The 22056-nt window shown below is 44.2% G+C and overlaps 1 gene segment (V, D, J or C); it reads left to right on the top strand.

The window, feature by feature from the left end:
* Positions 1-13798: 13798 nt before the first annotated feature.
* The window catches only part of LOC117074067, a 42552-nt gene continuing 34294 nt past the window's right edge, over positions 13799-22056 (top strand). The window contains 1 exon segment of the V gene segment in view: positions 13799-13848. Coding sequence covers positions 13803-13848 — 46 coding nt within the window.

The following is a 22056-nucleotide window of genomic DNA, read 5'->3' as shown; positions in this document are numbered from 1 at the left end:
CAAAGTTGTGGTGTGTGCCTTTAATCCCAGCTACTAAGGAGGCTGAGGCTGGAGGATTGCTTGAGGCTGGGAGTTCAAGACCAGCGTGGGTAGCATAGTGAGAGCTCATCTCTAAGAAACAAAACAAAAAACCACATTTATCTAATTGTCTAATTGGGATCCACTATCAGACCTTTCTGGGAATCTTTTTTTCTAACATGCCTAAATGTGGCTTGGAGACTCTTTGGGTGAGGCTAATAGCTTAGCCTCCCTACTTAAGTTGTCTCCATTCATTCATTCATTCAACAAGCAGGTGTTATTGAGTCGATTGTTGGGTACATTTGTGTGTCCTCAGTAGGATCTAGGCATGCAAAAAATGAAGATATGATAATTCCAGTCAGAGGAAGAGCCTGTGCAAAGGCACTGAGGTAGAGAGAACCTTGATAATTGAAAGAACAGAAAGAAATCCAGTGGAACTGGGGAAAGAGAGGAAGGAGATGAGAGGGGAGTTATAGGCAGCCAACAGATCATGTGCAGACAGATCACTTGAAAGCAGAGGCAAATGGCTGGATGTTTTTGTAAGTGAAAAGAGACTTTATTCGAAGATCTTCCATCATTTTTACATGAAGTGATTGATGGGTTAAATGAATGAAATTTAGCATTCATGTTGCGTGAAATTTATGGAAGAAAAATTGAAGTAGGCCGAGCATTTTATGGCCTTTGTCTGGGCACAAGAGAGTGAAGCTTGTCCCAGGTAGAGTCATGGAGAGTGATTGGGAGATTCACCATTAGAGTTGGCAGGTTGGCTCTTGGATTGAATCTGGAGCATGAAGGAAAGAAAGAGTTGTTGACTCCTGGAAGTTTGACTTGGTCAACAGCGTGGCTACTACTTTCTTTTATTGAGACAGAGACAGATGGGAGAGCAACAGGTTTGAGGGAAAAACATAAAGTGCTTTGTTTGGACTCATGAGGATTTTTTGGAGAAGACAGACAAGATACAAGTAACAAGATGATGATGTCTGTAACATTTGGGTACAAAATGCAATTCATAAACCTGAATGTATAATGTGATCCTATTTATGTAAAATCATATATGTTTAGTTACCTTAATTCAATTTATACATCACTAATTGTTTCCAGTAATATAAACCAAAGGTCTACTATATGCCAAATAATCTTTTATGGCTAGAGATAGAAAAATGAACAAAACTTACTATGTGTTCATCCTTATGGAAGATTTATAATTCATATTTGTAAACATCACATTTAAGTATGGCAAGAAATCTAGAGGGATGGTTCCCAAAATGAAACAATAGTTTCATAGGTTTGTGAGAATTTAGGTGATATTTCTACTCAACTTTTATGTACACTTAAAATTTTTCCTATGATCAATCAAAAAAATTTTTTGGAGGCAGATTAGCAAGATATTTATTTTGGAAAAGCAAGAGTTAATCTGAATTGGAGGGATGCTGAGAGTTCTAGAACTTCACAGAGAGAAAGAAAACTAAGTTGTGGGGTGGAGGTTACAACCTATCTTTTTTTCTTTTCTTTCCTTTTTTTTTTTTTGAGACAGGGTCTCCCTCTCTCACTGAGGCTGAAGTGCAGTGGTATGATCTTGACTCACTGCAACCTCTGCCTCCCTGGTAGCTGGGACCACCACAGGCATGCACTACCATGCCCAGCTAATTAAAAAAAAATTTTGGTAGAGACAGAGTTTTGCCATGTTGCCCAGGCTGGTCTCAGACTCCTGGACTCAAGAGATCCACCCACCTCGGCCTCCCAAAGTGCTGGGATTACAGACGTGAGCCACTGCGCCAGGCCGCTTATCACTTTAATGTCTAATGAGAGGCCCCTGGAGCTGGAACCCTTAGCCCCAGCCTGATCCCTGACCCTTCTCCCATGTCCTCAGATTCAGGAACTCACCTCTGGCTGTCCACTCAGTTGTTCTCAAGTCTGACTGTACTCTTTGTCCTTCATGAACTAGTCTTTCTTCCAAACCATTTTGATGAACTGATCAGTTTCTCCTCATCCCATTTTTCTCGTTCAGCCTTCCTCCTGGGGTTGGTTTTATTTGCCATCTAACAATATTTCTGTAACCCTGAGCCTCTACAGCTGCCTCAGGTGCACTAATGCTGTGACCAGGCTGCCCTGGGACAAGCTAAGAGGTTCTGCTGGGGAGGGTCTGGGCCCCCTGGTGTGGCAGAAGGTGCATGCCATCCTGGAGGAAGCCAGAGGACCAAGGGCCAGGAGCCTGGCGGGGATTAGAAGGGACCAGGAGGCCTGGTCCTGAGCTGGGAGGGGAAGGAGTGTGAAGGGGCAGGGGCAGGACAGGGATTTCCAGCTCCACTCAGCTGCCTTCCTGGGGCTTGGGCTCCTCTATCTGAGGCCACCAGGGGGCGGCGAGGGCCTGAATTTGGGGAAGGGAATGGCTGTGGTTTAACCAGGGAGTGTATGGAGTTCCATGGACTGCTTCCTCCTGAGACCCTTCTAAGGGAGAAGCTGGGAGTGGAGCGTCCAAAATATGTTAGTGCGTCCCAATATGTTAGTTTCTAGAAAGGCTAATAAATAGCCTCAGCCCCCAGCCTCAGAGCACTGCATAGGAAGGGGACAGAGATATTTGAGGGTCATTCTAACTGAAGGAACCTAGAAGGTACCGAGTGGGAATAAACAGTTCCCAGCTCTGCCTTTGGTCCCTGGGAAACAGAGCGCCTGGATCACTCCACAGTGGTCATCTGGGATCTGGTGGAGATCTCTTCCTTGGTTCTGTTCCCTGAGTCTTATTCTATTTTGGATCAGATCCATGCACGTGCAGCTCAGAGTTGAGCCGAAGATTTCATAAGGAATTTACAGGGATTTTTTCCCCTCAAACTTATTTCTCTCCAGTCCGCCCGTTATTTATGGTTCCCCGGACCTTCCCTTTTGGTCTTCTGGTGAAAAAACTGTGACTTTAGTTACCCTGCACTGCTGTGCACTTCCTGCAACTGAGTCTGTGTCCAATGAAACACCAAGAGGACAGAGAGTAACAAAGGTAAGGGGATTAAGTGCAACTTTCTTGGAAATCAGTTCCGACGATGAGGAAAGAAAGTCCCCACAGTCTCCACTGTCCCAGCTGTCACCACGGAGAATTTCCTGGAGGCTGGATCTTGTAGAATGGAGAGAAGAACAAACACAAGAAAAGGGAAATGCGGACATTTCAAATTTGCCCTGAGCACTAGGGGTCTCCTTTCTCATCTACAAGCCAGAACAGTGGAGCTTCTTCTGGAACTTTTGTGGCCGCACACTGGTGCCCCTTCCAGGTTTCAGGCTGCCTTGAGTGCAGGCCAGGGGACACTGGGGGAAAATGGGAAGCTCTCTGCTTGTTTGATGTTACTAAAAGTGCTGGTATCTCCCCTAGTCTGCCTCCAATGATTTGGTTTTCCAAGTAATCAATTGATGCTCCAAGGATTCTGTCCCAGGTTTTATAGCTGGGTTTGGAGAAAAGGTGGTATACACCACTGCATCCTAAATGGAACCTGAAAACAGTAATAATACTTTAAACATGAAAATTAAATCAATCTTGAATCACAGGCCGTGGAAAACGTCAAAAGATGAAAGAGTTTTAAAAATGACTTGAAGAAAGAAACAGGGAGAAATGTTTTCACAATGGTTCTATGTTTATTCTATTTATCTTTTTAAATTTAAATTTAAAAATAGAGATGAGATCTCACTATGTGAGGCCAGGCTGGTCTCAAAGTCCTGGGCTTAAGCAATCCACCCGCCTCAGTCCCCCAAGGTGAAGGATTACAGTCATGAGCCACCACACCCACCCTCTGTGTTTCTTATGTGCTCCTTGATTAAGAAAAGTTGTTTTTTGTTTTCTTGAGACAGAGTTTCACTCTTGTTGCCCAGGCTGCAGTGTAATGGTGCAATCTTGGGCTCACTGCAACCTCCGCCTCTCAGGTTCAAGCGATTCTTCTGCCTCAGCCTCCCAAGTAGCTGGGATTACAGGTGTGCACCACCACGCCTGGCTAATTTTTTGTATTTAGTAGAGATGGGATTTCACCATGTTGGTCAGGCTGGTCTGGAACTCTTGACCTCAGGTGATCCATCTGCCTCAGCCTCCCAGAGTGCTGGGATTACAGGGGTGAGCCACAATGCCTGGCCTAAAAGCTGGTTTTATTGTGGCTTGTGGATATAGTGAGATGGAAGAAAACCTAGAAAGCAAAAAGAACACTTCTTTGTAATATGAGGAAAAAAACCAAAGATAAAGTTGAATGAAATATATATATATATATAGTTTTTTACAGTCTTGCTGTCCTTCTCTGTCACCTAGGCTGGAGTACAGTGGCGTAATCTTGGCTCACTGCAACCTCTGCCTCCTGGGTTCAAGTGATTCTCCTGCCTCAGGCTCCCGAGTAGCTGGGATTATAGGCACACACCACCATGCCTGGCTAATTTTTGTATTTTTAGTATAGTTGGAGTTTTGCCATGTTGGCCAGGCTGGTCTTGAACTCCTGGCCTCAAGCGATCCTCCTACCTCCATCTCCCAAACTGCTGGGAGAACAGGAGTGAGCTACCACGCCTGGTCTGAAATCTTTAGATAAGTATGAAGTCTATAATAAAAATAAGTGGTTTTTACTGGCTAGAAATGACCCATTTTAGAAGCTTTCATTCTCCACCTCACACTCATCTCTCTACATATCCCCTGCATGGGCAATGGGTGGACCCTGTGGTCTTCAGTTCTCAGGCTGAGAACCAGAGGCTGAAAAAGACAAGTCACCTGCTCATGAGTGGGAAGGGCAGGATTGGGAGCATCGGACTGTGGCCCCGGCCATTGCTCCTTGTTTCCTCCACAGGGCCCCTCCCACGTGTGTCCCTGGATGCTCCATGACCTAGAATGACTGATGTGCTCAAGGGATTTGATGCTGCAGATGCTTCGGCATGAAGGGTGGGGGTGGGGATGGGAAAAGGCTGCAGCTGAGGAGATGGGAGACCAACAACACAGAGCAGTGGTTTCCATGGGCTGAGCAGCCCCGTTTCCTCACAGTGTAGAGAGGCTGGAGGTGCGTGCCAAGCAGAGGGCACCATGGAGTGGCCCAGGCAGGTAGGGTCACAGAGACACAGGCACCACACAGCAGAGACACTGAGGGCTGGGAGCTCACTCAGATGAGGGACTTCAGCAGATCTTTCTCTCTTGAGGAAATCAGGTGCAAAGGAATCAAGTTCCTACCATCAGAATAGAAAACAAGTTTTAATCTCCTCGGCTGAGCCCCGCTGTCCAGGGAAGCAGAAGTCCCTGAGCCCAGGACCAGGTGAGGGTGGGGTGAGGAGAGGAGCTCAGATTTGCAAGGAGGCCCTGCCCTGCTCTGAGGCAGAGGGGATAAGACAGGGCTGGTGGCAGGCCCAGTGCTGAGGTCTCAGCAGGCAGCGCTCTCAGGACATCTCCACCATGGCCTGGGCTCTGCTCCTCCTCACCCTCCTCATTCAGAGCACAGGTGACACCTCCATGGAAGGGGCCTTGGGGACCTCTGGGCTGATCCTTGGTCTTCTGCTCCTCAGACTCATCTGGGCCCAGCACTGACTCAGCAGAGTGTATTTCTCCCTCTTTCCAGGGTCCTGGGCCCAGTCTGTTCTGACTCAGCCTCACTCAGTGTCTGGGTCTCCTGGACAGTCGGTCACCATCTCCTGCACTGGAACCAGTAGTGACATTGTCTCCTGATAAGCAGAGACCTTGTCTCCTGGTGCCAGCAGCACCCAGGCACAGCCCCCAGACTCGTGATTTACCATGTCAGTAATTGGCCCTCAAGGGCCCCTGATCACTTCTCTGGCTCCAAGTCTGGCAACACGGCCCCCATGACCATCTCTGGGCTCCAGGCTGAGAGCAAAGCTGATTATTACTGCAGCTCATATGCAGGCTGCAACACTTTACACAGTGGTGCGAGTTCATGGGTAATGAGATGGAAACCTGCCCTGGGCTCTCAGGCTTTCTCTCGCTATGAAGGTGCTTCCTTACTCTGTGCAGAAGGTGGCTTCATGCAACATGGCCTTGAGAATTTAGTCCACTCTCAGCCCCTCTCCCTTCCCACAGTGAAATGCAAGAGAAACATGCTCTCTGGTTAATTGTCTAGGGACAACGGCAGCTTCTTATTTTTCTGTGTGATGTGGTCCCGGATGGCGACTCTTTCCAATTTTTCAATGGCAGGGACAGAGCAACAGGAACTGGCTGCTCAGTACCATTTCTGCAGTTTTCAATGAAACCCTCACATTAAATTCCTCCATCTCCCTCACTGTGCTGACTGGCCTGGGTCAGTGCTCCAGAAATAATGTCTTACTCAACTCTATATCCACCACACTCTAATAAGGATGGCTGTCTTTGCAGGGTTATTTATACCTCTGCAGGTCTCTTCCTAAAGCAACAGCAACTGAGAGAAGAGCCGAAGATGTTGGGAGACTGAGCACAAAAGTAAAGGATTTTATTGATTTGTTTTCTTTTTTAAATTTTGTATTTATTTATTTGTTTATTTATTTATTTATTTTGATACAGAGTTTTGTTCTTGTTGCCCAGGTCGGAGTGCAGTGGCGCAATCTCAGCTCACTGCAACCTCTGCCTCCCGGGTTTGAGCGATTCTCCTGCCTCAGCCTCCTGAGTAGCTGGGATTACAGACATGTGCCACCATGCCCGGCTAATCTAGAGATGGGGTTTCACCATGCTGGTCAGGCTGGTCTTGAACTCCTGACCTCAGGTGATCCACCCACGTCGGCCTCCCAAAGTGCTGGGATTACAGACATGAGATACCGTGCCCAGCCTTGTTTTTATTTTTTAGGTTCCTTTGTCTTTGACCCAATATCTAGCTATGGGGGCTTAGCCAGGGCACATTTGAATGACTGTCTCTGTTCTCTGTGAGAATGGCCCCTCCTAGCAGATCACTGAACCTCTGTCCTGGAAACAGCCCTGAACATAGACTGTCTTCCTGTTAGGATGGGCTCTTTCCTAAATGATCCACAGGGAAGCTTATTCGATGGATGAGCCTCCTGCTCCTCAAAGACTCTATGGGTAGTTTATTTTCAAGGTGAGCCAATTCTGTTTCTAGCTGGAATCCCGTTTAATCTCATAACCATGAGAATTAATTTTTTAAACATGCAAGGTGTTCTCTAGCCATTTTATTTTCTTTGATTTTGTGAGCCACTTTTAAATTATAATCATCATTAAACCTTAAAACATATAAACTTCAATTAAGCAGATTATATATTTTATTTTATTTTTGGAGACAGAGTCGCGCTCTGTTGCCCAGGCTGGAGTGCAGTGTCACGATCTCGGCACACTGCAACCTCTGACTCCTGGGTTCAAGTGATTTTCATGCCTCAGCCTGCCGAGTAGCTGAGATTACAGGCATGTGCCATCACGCCTAGCTAATTTTTGCATTTTTAGTAGAGACTGGGTTTCACCATGTTGATCAGGCTGGTCTTGAACTCCTGACCTCGTGATCCACCCGCCTCGGCCTCCCAAAGTGCTAGGATTACAGGCGTGAGCCATCGAGACCGATCACATATTTTTAAAAAGTACATTGGTTATTATCCAAGTACCTTTGGGCTGCTATAACACAATACCTTAAATTGGTGGCTTATAAAAACAGAAATGTATTTCTTACACTCGTGGAGGCTGCAAAGTGTTAAGATCAATGTGCTGGCAGATTTGGTGTCTAATGACTGTCTACTTCCTCATAAAGGCCATTTTCTCATTGTGTCCTTGGAACTGAGGGCAAAGCAGCTTCTGGTAAAGATCAGATGTCTGTTTCTTGCAGGAAAATCTCTCTTCACAGTGATCTGGGCTACTGGCTCCAATACACCCACCCGGATGGATTTCTGAGCTGGTCATTGACCATTACCATTTTAATATTATCTCAAATTATAGACATTATCTCAATATTGTTTAATATAATATAGCACATAAATGTTTAAAGCATGCATACTGAAACAAGGGTCTTATATTCAAAACTATCATTTCCCCAATCACCCATCTCCTTGTCCACCAAGCCCCAATGCCGCCACTTAGCTCATTGCTCCTTTGGCTTCACTTTCTGGTGCTTTTGCAAGTATCTGTCGTGTGTTACAAACAAGAACACCAAATAGTCCCCCAAGAACATTCACCTCCATAGAATCCCTATCCTGCTTCCTGAGTGGACGTTTCCATTTTTAATCTGGCAAAGACCAATCAGCCCTGATTCGTGTTTTTAACTCATATCCATCTCTTTCTAGAAAAACACACTAGGTTAAGCATCTCTCTGTGGATGGGGGAGCCTCATGAAGGCACACAGCTCTGAGCTGAGGTGGCCTCAATGTGCACGATGGAGCAAGACAAAGAAAAGTCCCATGTCCTGTGTGATAGACAGACAGGAACTGATGAGCGGTCTCCAGAGCTGATGCCCTTAGTCTAATCCTGACTCTGGTCCTCTTCTTTCAGACCCTTGAACACTAGAATTCCTGTTCTGCATTCTATCAGGTCATTCTTAAATCTAGTGAGCTGTATCTCCTTCATGTAATATTTTCTTTCAGTATTACTTTCAGCTTTATTGCTATATAATTGGCAAATAAAAGTTCTATATATTTATGGTATACAACTTGATATATTGACACATATATTTGTTGTAAAATTATGGCAATAATTGTGTGAAGTCACAATCAAGGTAATTCACATAAAATAACCTTACATAATTATCATCTTAATTCTTTTTTTTTCTTTGGTGAGAACACTTACAATCTACCAAATTAACAAATTTAAAGTAAATAATACAATATTGTTAACCATAGTCACACTGCTGTATATTAACTATCTAGAACTTATTCATCTTGTACAACTGTACTCTTTTGTACCCTTTGATAAACATCTTCCCATTTCTCTTTTCCCTCCCTAGTCCTGACACCCACTGTTTTACTCTCTGGTTCTATGAGTTTGAATATTTTAGATTCCACATGCAAATAAGATCATGCAGTATTTATCCTTCTGTTTCTGGCTTATATCAGTTAACATAATGTCTTCCAGCTTCATTCACGTTGTTGCAAAGGACAGGATTTCCTTTATTTTTTAAAACCTGACAATATTTGTGTGTGTGTGTGTGTGTGTGTGTGTGTATGTGTGTGTGCATCACATTTTCTTTATCCATTCGTCATCAGAAATTTTGGTTGTTTCCATGTGTTGGCTATATAGCAGATATCTATCCAAGATTCTGATTTCATTTTCTTTCGAGATATATCCACAATTGGTATTGCTGCATTATATGGTAGTTCTATTTTAATTTTTTGAGGAATCCCAATACATGTTCTACAATGGCTGTATTAGTTTACATTTCCTCCAACAGTGTACAAGAGTTTCTTTTGTCCACATCCTTGCCAACATGTGTTATTTTTTATCTTTTTGCTATATTGCAGGTGCACGCCAACACACCTGGATAATTTTTTATATTTTTGGTAGAGACGGGGTTTCACCATGTTGGCCAGGCTGGTTTCGAACTCCTGAACTCAAGTGATCCACCTGCCTCGGCCTCTCAAAGTGCCGGGATTACAGATGTGAGCCACTACGCCTAGCCTATTTTTTCTATTTCTGTAAAGAATGACATTTGGGTATTGATAGGCCTAGTATTGAATCTGGAGATCACTTTGGGTAGTATGAACATTTTAAGAATATTAGCTCTTCCGATTTATAAACATGAGATGTCTTGATATTTATCTGTATCTTCTTTAACATTCTTCATCAGTATTTTATAATTTCCAATGTAAAAGTATTTCACCTCCTTCGTTAAGTTTATTCCCACATACTTATTCCTTTTGTAAATGTGATTGCTTTCTTAATTTTATTTTCATTTATTTATTGTCTGTGTGTAGAAACATCATTGATTTTTGTATGTTGATTTTTTATCCTTCAAATTTACTTAATTCATTTATTAGTTTTAACAGACTTTTTGTTATTGTGGAGTCTTTAGGTTTTCTACACGTATGTTTATGTCATCTGCACATAGAGAATAGGATTTTAATTCTTCTTTCCCAATTTGGATGCAGTTCATTTCTTTTTCTTGTCTAATTGCTTTGGTTAGGGATTCCAGTGCAATGTTGAGTAAAAGTGGAGAGGGGGCATCTTGCCTTGCATGGGATCTTAGGGGAAAAGCTTCTGTTTTTTTTTTTTTTTTCCCCATTGATTATGACATTAGTTGTGGGCTTTTCACATATGGTTTTTATTGTGTTATGGTAAGTTTCTTCTATACCTATTTTATTTTATATTTTACAATTTATTTTATAATAGAGATGAATTTTGCTATGTTGCCCAGGCAGGTCTTGAATTCCTGGGCTCAAGCGATCCTCCTGTCTCAGCCTCTCAAAATACTGGGATTATAGACATGAGCCACTGTGCCCAGCCTATACCTATTTTGTTGAGAGTTCTTTTCTTTTCCTTTTTTCCCCTATTCATTTCTTGTCTTTTCTTTTCCTTTCATTTCTCTTCTCCTCCTCTTCCTCTTCTTTTTTCTTTCCTCCTCCTCCTTCTTCTTCTTTCTTCTTCTCTTCCTTCTCCTTCTCCTTCTCCTCCTCCTTCTTCATCTTCATTTAAAATCATGAATGGATGTTGAATTTGGTCACATGCCTTTTGTACATCTGTGGACATAATCATGTGTGTGTGTGTGTGTGTGTGAATCTTTCAGCCTGTGGATGTGCTGTACCATCCTTGCACATGCAGAATCATCCTTGTATCCAGGGGCAAACCCCACCTGTTCCTGATGTATGATCTTCTTTACATGCTGTTGAATGTGGTTTGCTAGTATTTTACTAAGAATTTTTCATTTAGTATCTGTTAATGTTTATCAGAGGTAGACTGGCTTGTAGTTTCTTTTCTTTTCTGGTGTTGTCTTTGCTTTGCTTTGCTTTGGTATCAGGGTGATGCTGACCTCACAAAACAATTTTGAAAATGTTCCCTTTTCTATTTTTTGGAAGACCTGAAGAAGAATTCATATTAAATCATCTTTGAATGTTTGGTAGAACATTCAGCTATGAAGCCATCTGGTCCTGGGCTTTTCTTTTTTGAGAGATTTTTGATTATTGAGTCAATCTCCTTCTTTGTTATTGGTATGTTCAGGCTTTCTATTTTTTCTTGATTTGGGTTTTTTTTTTTTTAGGTTGAATGTTTCTAGGAATTTATTTATTTTTGTCTTTTAATTTATGTAGCTTATTGGTGTATAATTATTCAAAATATTCCCTTATGATCTTATTTATCTGAGACATGGTCTTTCTCTGTCACCTAGGCTAGATTGCAGAGGCTTGATCATAACTCACTGCAGCTTCAACCTCCCAGGCTCAAGTAATCCTCCCACCTCAGCTTTATGAGTAGCTGGGACTACAGGCATGCACTACCATGCCTGGATAATTCCTTCCTTCCTTCCTTCCTTCCTTCCTTCCTTCCTTCCTTCCTTCCTTCCTTCCTTCCTTCTTCCTTCCTTCCTGCCTGCCTTCCTTCCTTCCTTCCCTCCCTCCTTCCCTCCTTCCCTTCTTCCTTCCCTCCCTCCTTCCTTCCCTCCTTTCTTTCTTTCCTTTCTTTTCTTTCTTTCTTTTCCCTTTCTTTTCTTTTCTTTCTTTGTAGACGGGGTCTCACTGTGTTGCTCAGGCTGGTCTTGAATTCCTGGGCTCAAGAGATCCATCTGCTTTGTCCTCCCAAGCATTGGGATTACAGGTGTCAGCCTTTTTATTTCTGACACATCTGTTGTAATAGCTCCTTTTTTCATTTTGGATTTTATTTATTTGAGTCTTCTCTCTTTTTTCATAGTGTAGCTAAGGATTTGTCAACTTTGTTTAATGTTTCAAAAAAACCAGCTCCTAGTTTTATTTTTTCTATTGTTTTTCTATTATCTGTCTGATTTATTTCTGCTGTAATCTTTATTATTTCATTTTTTTTCTGCTAAGTTTGGGCTTAGTTTGTTCCTCTTTTTTTAGTTCATTGAGTTATACTTTTAGGTTGCTTATTTGAGATCTTTCTTCTTTTTTAATGTTTGCTTATCTCCATAAACTTCCTACTTAGTAATGCTTTTACTGCATCCTATAGGTTTGGTGTGCTGTGTTTTAATTTTCATTTGTCTGAAGATATTTTTTAAATTCCCTTTGGTTTTCCTTTTTGACCCAATGGTTGCTCAACATGTGGTGTCTGATTTCTGCCTATTTGGGAATTTTTCCATTTTTTTACTGTTATTAATTTCTAAGTTCATTTCTTGTTGTAAAAAATATTTTTGGAATGATTTAATTTTCCTTAAGTTTCTTGAGACTTGTTCTGTGACCAAACGTGTGCTCTCTCCTGGAGAATATACCCTGTGCATGTAAGAAGACATATTGAGAAGTCGAGTAGTCTTTTCCTCACACCATTTTTCTCACCTAGTGCTTATACTGAGGTTAATTCATTTTACATCTAACGTTTTCTCAGCCTGGAGCTAAGACACCTCATGCACCTCTGACAAAGCTATTCTGGCACAAGCAAAACGGTCCTGAGAACGAGTATCTTAGCGACTTGGTATGGCAGAGGACACATTCATCATGGAAAAAGTCAGAGGAAAAGGGTCAGGATTAGCATGGGTCGGGGGCCTGGTCCTGAGCTAGGGGGAGAAAAAGGCAGATTGGAGTGGGAACAAAGCAGGTATTCCTGTCTCGCACTTAGAACTGTGTCCTGGTACTTGAGATGAACTATCTGAGGCCACCAGGGGGCAGCAGGGGACTAGGTTGGGGATGATGATTGATACAGTTTATCCTGACCTTTAAAAAGTCCCTGAATCTGCTGGGCGCGGTGGCTCACGCCTATAATCCCAGCACTTTGGGAGGCCAAGGCGGGCGGATCACAAGGTCAGGAGATCGAGACCATCCTGGCCAACATGGGGAAACGCCGTCTCCTACTAAAAACACAAAAATTAGCTGGGCATGGTGGCCTGTGCCTGTAATCCTAGCTACTCAGGAGCCTGAGGCAGGAGAACCACTTGAACCAAGGAGTTGGAGGTTGTAGTGAGCCAAGATTGTGCCACTGTGCTCCAGCCTGGCGACAGAGCAAGACTCCATCTAAAAAAAAAAGAAGTCCCTGAATCTAAAAAAAAAAAAAAGGAATGTGATTTTATAGTTAACTATGAACAGTCAGCTGCTCATTCATAAAAAGCCATTAAAGTTACAAAAAAAAAAAAAAAGGAAATCTCAGGAGCTATTTACCCTTGAATATCTCTAAAGGTACCGGGAAGCAGTGTTCCAAATCTCTTGTGGCCCAGTGAATTCCTTTTTAGAAGCACCATTAATGGTCCTAGTTCAACATGTCAGCCCCCAGCTTTAAACCACTGCAGGGGCAGGGGATGCAGCGGTGCTTAGAACCCACCCTCGCTGAGAGGGCCAAGATGGTTGGGCAGAGGATGAGGAAATGAGAAGTCCCATCACTGTCTGAAGTCTCTGGGAGGAGGAGTGATTGAACTTTCCCGTCCAGCCTGGGAACCTGTCCTCACATTCATCCTTCACAGCACAAAGGAGAAGTCCTGATTTCCTCAGCCTGAAGCTCCTGCAATAGCGAGGGTTCGGATACCTCTGGACTGGCCTGATGTACTGGGCACTCTCATGGGTTCAGTCTCAGGAAATCCATGCCTAGGTTGGATTAATCCCCTCGGCTGAGCCTCACAGAGAAGCAGAAGTCTCTGAGCCCAGGCCCAGGTGAGGGTGTGGTGGGGAGAGGAGCTTAGGACGCAGATTTGCACGGAGGCCCCGCCCTCCTCTGGGGCAGCTGGGATAAGAGAGGGCTGTGGGCAGGCCCAGTGCTGGGGTCTCAGGAGGCAGCACTCTCAGTCTCCACCATGGCCTGGGTTCTACTCCTCCTCACTCTCCTCACTCAGGGCACAGGTGACACCTTCAGGGAAGTGGCCTCAGGGACCTCTGGGCTGATGCTTGCTCTTCTGCTCCTGCTCCTCAAGGTCACCGGGCCCAGCACTGACCCAGTAGAGTGTATTTCTCCTTCTTTCCAGGGTCCTGGGCCCGGTCTGCCCTGACTGAGCCTCCTTTTGTGTCCTGGGCTCCTGGACGGTTAGTCACCATCTCCTGCACTGGAACCAGCAGTGACGCTGGGGTACCAACAGCGTCTCGGCACGACCTCCAGGCTCCTGATTTACAGTGTCATGCTCGGCCCTCAGGGATCTCTGACCACTTCTCAGGCTCCAAGTCTGGCAACACGGCTTCCCTGACCATCTCTGGGCTCAAGTCCGAGGATGAGGCTAATTATCACTGCAGCTTATATTCAAGCAGTTACGCTTTCCACAGTGGTCCAAGTTCCTGGGGAACTGAGACCAAAACCTGCCCTGGGCTCTCAGGCTCCATCTTTGCTCTGAAGATGCTTCCTCACCCTGTACAAGGGGCTTCCTGCAACAGGGCCTTGAGAATTCACTTCTCTGTCAGCTCCTCTCCTTTTCCATCATGAATTCCCCAAAGAAACCTCCTCTCTTGTTTACTCTCTGGGATATGACAGCTTCCTCTTTACTCATATAATGGATGTCCTCTCTGAATTGGAAACTACTTCCAGCTCTTTGACAGGAAGTACATACTGGCAGGGAAATGCCTGCCTAGTGCAGTCCTCATACTTCTCCGGATGATCCTCCCTTGATTATTTATTTTTATTTTTGTATGCACTAAAGTCTGTCAGTGTAAATCCTTGCATTAAATGCCTCTACTTCCCACATTGTGCAGCACAGCCTGGATTCAGAAATGATGTTGTCCTCTTCTATGATAAAGGACCACTGCTCTATGAACACCCAACTCTAGTGAAGATAGCCCACCTTGCTGGGTTATTCATGTACGTCTTTTGTGGAAGCAGTAACCACTGTGTAAAGCTCTGAAGATGTTTTAAAGCAATGAAAACAAAGAGGAAGGTGTGTGTGTGTGTGTGTGTGTGTGTGTGTGGGGTCCATCCTCTTTGCCCTAACACCTCAGGTTGCTGAGCTAGAGAGTATTTGAGTGACAGACTTGGTGCCCTCTCAGGATCCCCTTCCTCTCATATCACTGATCCCCTGTCCTGGAAACACTCAACAGGTGGAGGATCTCCCCATTGTATGGAAGTTTCCAAATGGCTCCAAAGGGAAGAGTTGAGCTGAACACACCCACCCTTCCTCATAGGCATCAAATATATCTAATTTCTCTGGGGAAATCAATAAATTTCGGGCTGGAATCCTGATTAATTGACAGACTGTGAGAATTAAAAATTTAAAAAAGATTCAGACATATCCAGAGTCCAGTATTTAAATTCTCTGGAATTTTGTGAGCCAATTTTTAAACATAGTCATTATTATAGTTTAGAGTTCATGAACCTCAATTAAATAGATTCTGTTAAACACAAAGTGCTTTAGTTGTCTATTGTTGCATAAAAATTACTCCTAAAATTAACATATTCTTAATGAGAACACATATGCATTAATCTGTTTTCACACTGCTATAAAGAAATACCTTATTTATAAAAGAAAGAGGCTTAACTGGCTCATAGTTCCACATGGCTGGGGAGGCCTCAGGAAACTTACAATCACGGTGGAAGGCAAAGGGGAAGCAAGAACTTTATTCAAGGTGGCAGGTGAGAAGAGCTGGGGAGGGTGAACTTCCAAATACTTTTTTTTTTTTTGAGATGGAGTCTCACTGTGTTGCCCAGGCTACAGTGCAGTGGCGTGATCTTGGCTGACTGCAGCTTCTGCTCCTAGGTGCAAGTGATCCTCCCACCTCAGCCTCCGAGTAGCTGGGATTACAGGCATGCGTCAACAAGACCGATTAATTTTTATATTTTTAGTAGAGATGGGGTTTCACCATGTTGGCCAGGCTGGTCTCGAACTCCTGACCTCAAGTGATCTGTGCACCTAGGCCTCCCAAAATGCTGGGATTACAGGTGCAAGCCATTGTGCCTGGCCCCAAACACTTTTAAAACCATCAGCTCTCACGATAACTCCCTAACCAGTACGAGAACAGCAAGGGGGAAACTGCCCCCATGATCCAATCCCTTCCTTCCCTCAACATGTAGGGATTACAGATCCCTCCTTCAATACATGAGGATTAGAATTTGAGATGAGATTTGGGTAGAGACACAGAGTCAAACCCTATCAACGTATTTGTGATCTTGTGGTTTTGCTGCATAAGGAATTTGAGAGCTGCGTAGTTTGGTGGTTCTGATTCCGGGCTCCTCATAGAATTGCATCGAGGGGCTGCATTCAGAGGCCAGAGCATGTGGCTAGGCCCAGCCTCAGGGGGCTTCCACTGTCCCTAACCTCTTTGGCAGATGTAGATGAGTTCAGGGAAAAGGGGAGCTCCCCACAGCGGGTAGAATCCCAGTGTCAGAGGGAAGGCACCATGGAGCAGAGGGCCCAGCACAGGGCCCTGGGGGTGCACTCAGACCTACCTGGAGGGATGGTGGGAAGGGGTATTCGCAGCAGGGACTGATAAAGGGCCTCTGTCCAGGGTCCTGAGCTGTCTTGGCAGCTCAGTCACATTGGTTCTCAGGCAAATCGGAGGTAAACCCTATCCTGAGTTTTACCACTGAAAATGGGTACAATTTGAACTAGAAGTGTTTTCAAACTTTTTCTTTCCACATTGACTTCTTAATAACTGTGATTTAATTTTTTTAAACCCCAGCCTAGTTTAGCTACATAGCTTCCAAATGTCTTACTAGTGTGAAACTGAGCAATTAACTACTTTTATCAGAACATTTTATTTTGGTTACATGTTTATACATGTGCTATGTTGGTGTGCTGCACCCGTTAACTCGGTATATCTCCTAATACTCTCCCTCCCGCCTCCCCCAACCCCATGACAGGTTCCAGTGTGTGATGTGCCCCTTCCTGTGTCCAAGTGTTCTCATTGTTCAGTTCCCACCTATGAGTGAGAACATGCGGTGTTTGGTTTTCTGTTCTTGCAACAGTTTGCTCAGAATGATGGTTTCCAGCTTCATGCATTTCCCTACAAAGGACATAAACTCATAACTTTTTAAATGGCTGCATAGTATTCCATGGTGTATATGTGCCACATTTTCTTAATCCAGTCCATCATTGATAGTCATTTGGGTTGGTTCCAAGTCTTTGCTATTGTGACTAGTGCCACAATAAACGTACATGTACATGTGTCTTTACAGCAGCATGATTTATAATACTTTGGGTATATACCCAGTAATGGGATGGCTGGGTCACATGGTATTTCTAGTTCTAGATCCTTGAGGAATTGCCACACTGTCTTCCACAATGGTTGAACTAATTTAGAGTCCCACCAAAAGTGTAAAAGTGTTCCTATTTCTCCACATTCTCTCCAGCACCTGTTGTTTCCTGACTTTTTAAGGCTCGCTATTCTAACTGGTGTGAGATGGTATCTCATTGTGGTTTTGATTTGCATTTCTTATCAGAGCATTTTAAATTTGAACAGATTCCTTGATCTTTCTATGGGTAATTAGTCAAAGCTTAGGTATGGCGTAGAGGATCTTTACCAAACGCTTTTCTAGACTCTGTTTTCATTGGCCTTATAGCAGCTGTTTCATCTGGGCCATGCAGGATTAGGAGAGTTTTTACTGTCTTGACGTAGCCTCTATAGTATGCCTATCCTTTCTGCCAGTATAAAAACAGCTGTGCTTTCTCTCCACCTGTCTCTCCTGCTGTCTCCCTGTTTTTCCTATTGAATATGCAACTGTGTTTGTAACCTATCTTGCATTCTGAGAAGATGAGAATTTTTTTTCGTAAAGAATGACCTAAAATAGCTCTAAAGAAGATCAGAAGTCACAACTGCATACTTACTGGAGTGCAATATCAAATGTGGCCTCTGATTACAGTAACCTGGAGCTTGCAGTTGAAGCAATTCAGCCCCTGCTACCTGTGGACAGATTCGTATGTCTGTGGATGAGAAGATGAGCAAGGGTCACTCCTGTGCTCATGCACAGATCCCTCCCTGCCCCCATCCTCACATTCAGTCTCAAATATATGGCCCTGGAGCATTACATGAGTGACGGTTTAAGAGCACGTTGGTGATACACACAATATTAATGGTATCTTAATTCGCTTGTTAAGCATAATTTGAAAACATCTGGACACGTTTGGACACAATTTGAAGGGCGTATTTGACAATAGCTTGTGACAAATGATTCTGTTCTGAGAGAGATGCTATTTTGGTTCTCTAAATCACAATGAAATGAAAATCTCAGATTATAAAGAAATAGACTCAAGTCCCAAGTGTCTTTTGCTTTTCATTCACCATCAACTATGTTGCCCAAACGCCATCTGGATACTGCTTACAGGGTGGGCAGCCACCAGTTGAAGACAGTTTCTTTAGTTGTCTGAGCTGTCCTGGAGCAGGAACAGCAGCATGTGTTCTGTGCCTGTTTGTTCCCATGTAGCACACACCCACTGCATATTCTCGCTGACTCACCAGGAGGGCTTGCAGCAGCCCTGGCCTATTTTCTTCTGAAGCACCTGCCAACGGAATGAAACTGGCTACTTTCTAGCATGGGAGGCATGGAGTTTATGGACTCACTGGGATTTTGCTTCCTGTAGGCACAGCTCCAAAAAGATGCATTAACTGTCAGCTCCCTATTCAGAGGTGCCTGTCCCACTGTTGAGAGAGTGGGACTTCCTGGGACATTCTCACCCTTGGCTATTTCCCTTCGATCAGCTCCACACTATCTTCCGAGACCCATGGTGAATAAAGGAGAATTTTCATGGCATGGAGGTAGAGAGGCTCCAGGACCAGCCCAGCGTGATAAGGGAAGTGTCTGTCCTCTTTTAGCTCTTGGGTAACTCTGCCCAGCCGTGCAACCCTGCTTAGCCCAATACTTCACCACGGCCTCAACTTCACTCCTTGATACTCACTTGTTCATCCAGAAAGATTTATGGTGCGAGGCATGCACTAGGTTCTAAGAGGTACTTTGGTAATGAAAGTGCACAAGGCCCCTGCCCTCAAGGTACCTAAATTCTTTCTATGTGAAGAGGAACTGGGGTTGGGGAATACACAATAAATGAGCAAACAAATAAATGTGTGCTGAGAAGGCAAAAAACCTGGTGCTGGGGAATAGCAGGGGAAGGGATCAGAGATGGGTGCAGAGTTCCTCTGGGATAAACACTTGAGTTCCTTCAATCTCCTTCTCCTCTCCCTCCTGCCTCTCCACCCTCTGCCTTTGCTGGCTTCTCCACTTCTCCCAGATGTCTGCAGGTTAGAGTTGGAGAACTATTGGTTTTCAGCTCTTGTCTCCTATCCAGGTCTGATGAGCTCAGCTGGTCCCATGAATTCAACATCTTTATTATGTCACCAGCTCCCAAATTCATACCCACAGTCCAACTGCCCAGTAGCTCACTTCCAATTAAGCATCTCCCTTGATATGACACACGTGCTTCACACTTAGAATAAACTCTTGAATTTTCTCCAGAGTTAGTCCTCTGTTGGTCCTCATGTCACTACTCCCCCTTTCCTTGTCATGAAGCTAGGAGTCATTCTACATTGTTCTCTTCCTTTGGTTTTCCTGCCCACCCCCAAGTCCTGTGAATTCTTGCTGCAGTGATCCCTGTCCATGCACATGGTCTCCAGCCTCCCCCAGGGCTCCATCATCCGCAGCTCAGCCCCCCCGAGGACACCTCCAATCTGGACTCAGAATCCACGGTCCCCACAGTCATCTCTGAAACCAGTAACCAGAGGTTGACACCCAGCCACTTGCTTAAAACCTTTATTGACAATTAATCCCACTAGGAGGAAATCATAAAGTCCTCCTCATGGTCCGCAGGGCCTGTGTTTCTAGCTTAAGTCATCCATCTTGTCCCATGTTCCACACCACAGGAAACAACTCCATCTACTTCTGAGTCTTTTCGTTTTTGATCCCTTATTACAATGATTGCCAAAGTATGCATTTGGTAATATTTCCCCTCATATTGTGAGCTTAAAACCAAGCCTTCTACAAGTCTTGGCTTTCAAATGAAAGTGCTTTCACCAAACACCAGTGAAATTTTCCCTTCATTTCTTGAATTAACCTTTTATCACCTAAATTTTCTAACACAATTTAGAAATCTGGTTTGAATTTTTATTAGAATTGGATTGGATTTTAAGATTTTATTTGGAAGTCACTATCACTTCTCAGGGAATGCTCAGGCCCCACTTAGGGCTTGAATCTCTGGAAGGCAATTAATCTCCAGAGACTTTTTGGTGTCTCAGTTTTCTGGGTCTCAAATCCCTGCAGCTGACTGAGCCATTTTATTATGCAGGGATCCCAGTCTATTCAAATCAAAGAGTACTGAGTATCTAAAATATTCAGCCCTGTACCAAAGAATGGGGATACATGCAGTATCCCATTCTTCTCCCTCAGTTGTTCCCAAGAGGACTGGAAAAAATTGAGTAACTAGACACTCAACACAGACCAATGAATCCTATTTCTGCTGATACCTGGTGTCCACCACCAACAGGGCTTCTGAGTGCATCAGAGAAAGACATGTCCAAACGCCCATGTGCATTCTCCCTTGGTCATAATGCACCAGGAGATAAACATGGCATTTGACACACAGGTGCTACCTGGATCTAGGACTTCTAAGCTTAAGTAGACTCAGAGTGGGCAATCTAAAAAACCAAACAAACAAAAAAACAAAAAAAAAAAGAAAAAAAACAGGTTCTCAATCTGTAGCCCAGGCTGGAGTGCAATGACTCCATCCTCCTACCTCAACCTCCTGAGTTGCTGGGACTATAGGTGTGTGTCACCATGCCCTGTCAAAAGAGAGGGCAATATGGATTTGAAATGGACAATTTCCATTATTTGAAAGTTCTTGAGAAATAACTGAGGTTTGTTTAAGAGGAAATCAGCCAGAGACTCAAAGATAAATCTATGAGGCCCAAAGTCTCTTTGGGGAAAGAGACTCTTGGATGCGCATGCAGCAGCAAGTGGTATGGGATCCCTTCTCTCTGGGGACCTCGGCCCAGCTGCCAATCTTTTCAACTGACCCGTTTGTGTTTTCCGTAAGGGCTCACCAGCCAGCAGCTGTGACTGCCCCTCAGTCTCAGGAAGGGAGGGCAGAAGAAAGAAAGAAACAGGAAAAAAGCCTCTTCCAATCTTAGCAAATAAAGTGGGAGCTTTGACTTTTTTGAACACCTAGATGACAGGAAAGAGGAGGAAAATTTCCCTAAAGCTGTTATTTTTTTAAAGCCTCAGGAAGAATCACACCTGGAGTCTCACCCACCCTTTGTTTGGAGATATTTAGGTGTTAGAGTTTGTGCTGAGTTAGTTAATGATTTGGGCTGCTGGGTTGAGGTGAATGTGTTTTACAAGTGAGAAAGAAGTAAGCTTTGGAGTCCATAGGGTGGAGGGTTATTGGCTAAATTGTGTCCCCCAAAATCCATGCAATGAAGCTCTAATCACAGTGTGTGAGTCAATTTGGAGATAGGGTCTTTACAGAGGTGATTAAGTGAAAATGAGGTGATGAGGGTGGGTTCTTATCCAATCTGACTGGTGTTCTCCTAAGAAGAGAAAATTTGCACACACAGAAATCAGACACCAGAGATGAGCAGGCAGAGGAAAGACCATATGAGGACACAGCAAGGAGGTAGCGACCTGCAAGCCAAGGAGAGAGGCCTCCGGGAAAATCAATCCTACCAACACCTTCAGCCTGGACTTCCCAGCTTCAGCACTGAGAAAATAAGTTTTACTGTTGAGGCCACTAGTTCTTTGGTATCTTGTGACGGCAGCACTGGCAAATGGAAACAAGAGGGACCCCAAAGACCTTGGGTAGGGGGAGCAGGGTGCAGGAGGCAGGGCAGGGAGGGGCTAAGGTTCGTCTCCTGGATGGAATAGGGACTCTACTCACTACTGTCTGGGGAACTTGGGGAAAAAAATTCACCTCCCAATATTGATTCCCTAACAAAATCTGGGCCTTGAGCATAGGGCTCCTCATCTTCCTTTTCCATATGATGAAAGTTTTCTTGGAGTTATGCTTGTAAAACACTCACCAATGCATCTGGCATATATTAAGGGCTCAAAAGTAGGCCAGGCATGGTGGCTTATGCCTGTAGTCCCAGTACTTTGGGAGGCTGAGGTGGGGGATCACTGGAGGCCAGGCGTTCCAGACCAGCCAGGCC

Source organism: Trachypithecus francoisi, unplaced genomic scaffold (genome assembly GCF_009764315.1).
Source record: "Trachypithecus francoisi isolate TF-2019V2 unplaced genomic scaffold, Tfra_2.0 Contig00168, whole genome shotgun sequence".
In the NCBI taxonomy this organism is placed as follows: domain Eukaryota; kingdom Metazoa; phylum Chordata; class Mammalia; order Primates; family Cercopithecidae; genus Trachypithecus; species Trachypithecus francoisi.
The sequence above is the reverse complement of the archived record's forward strand: the minus strand, read 5'-3'. Positions and strand labels throughout refer to the sequence as shown.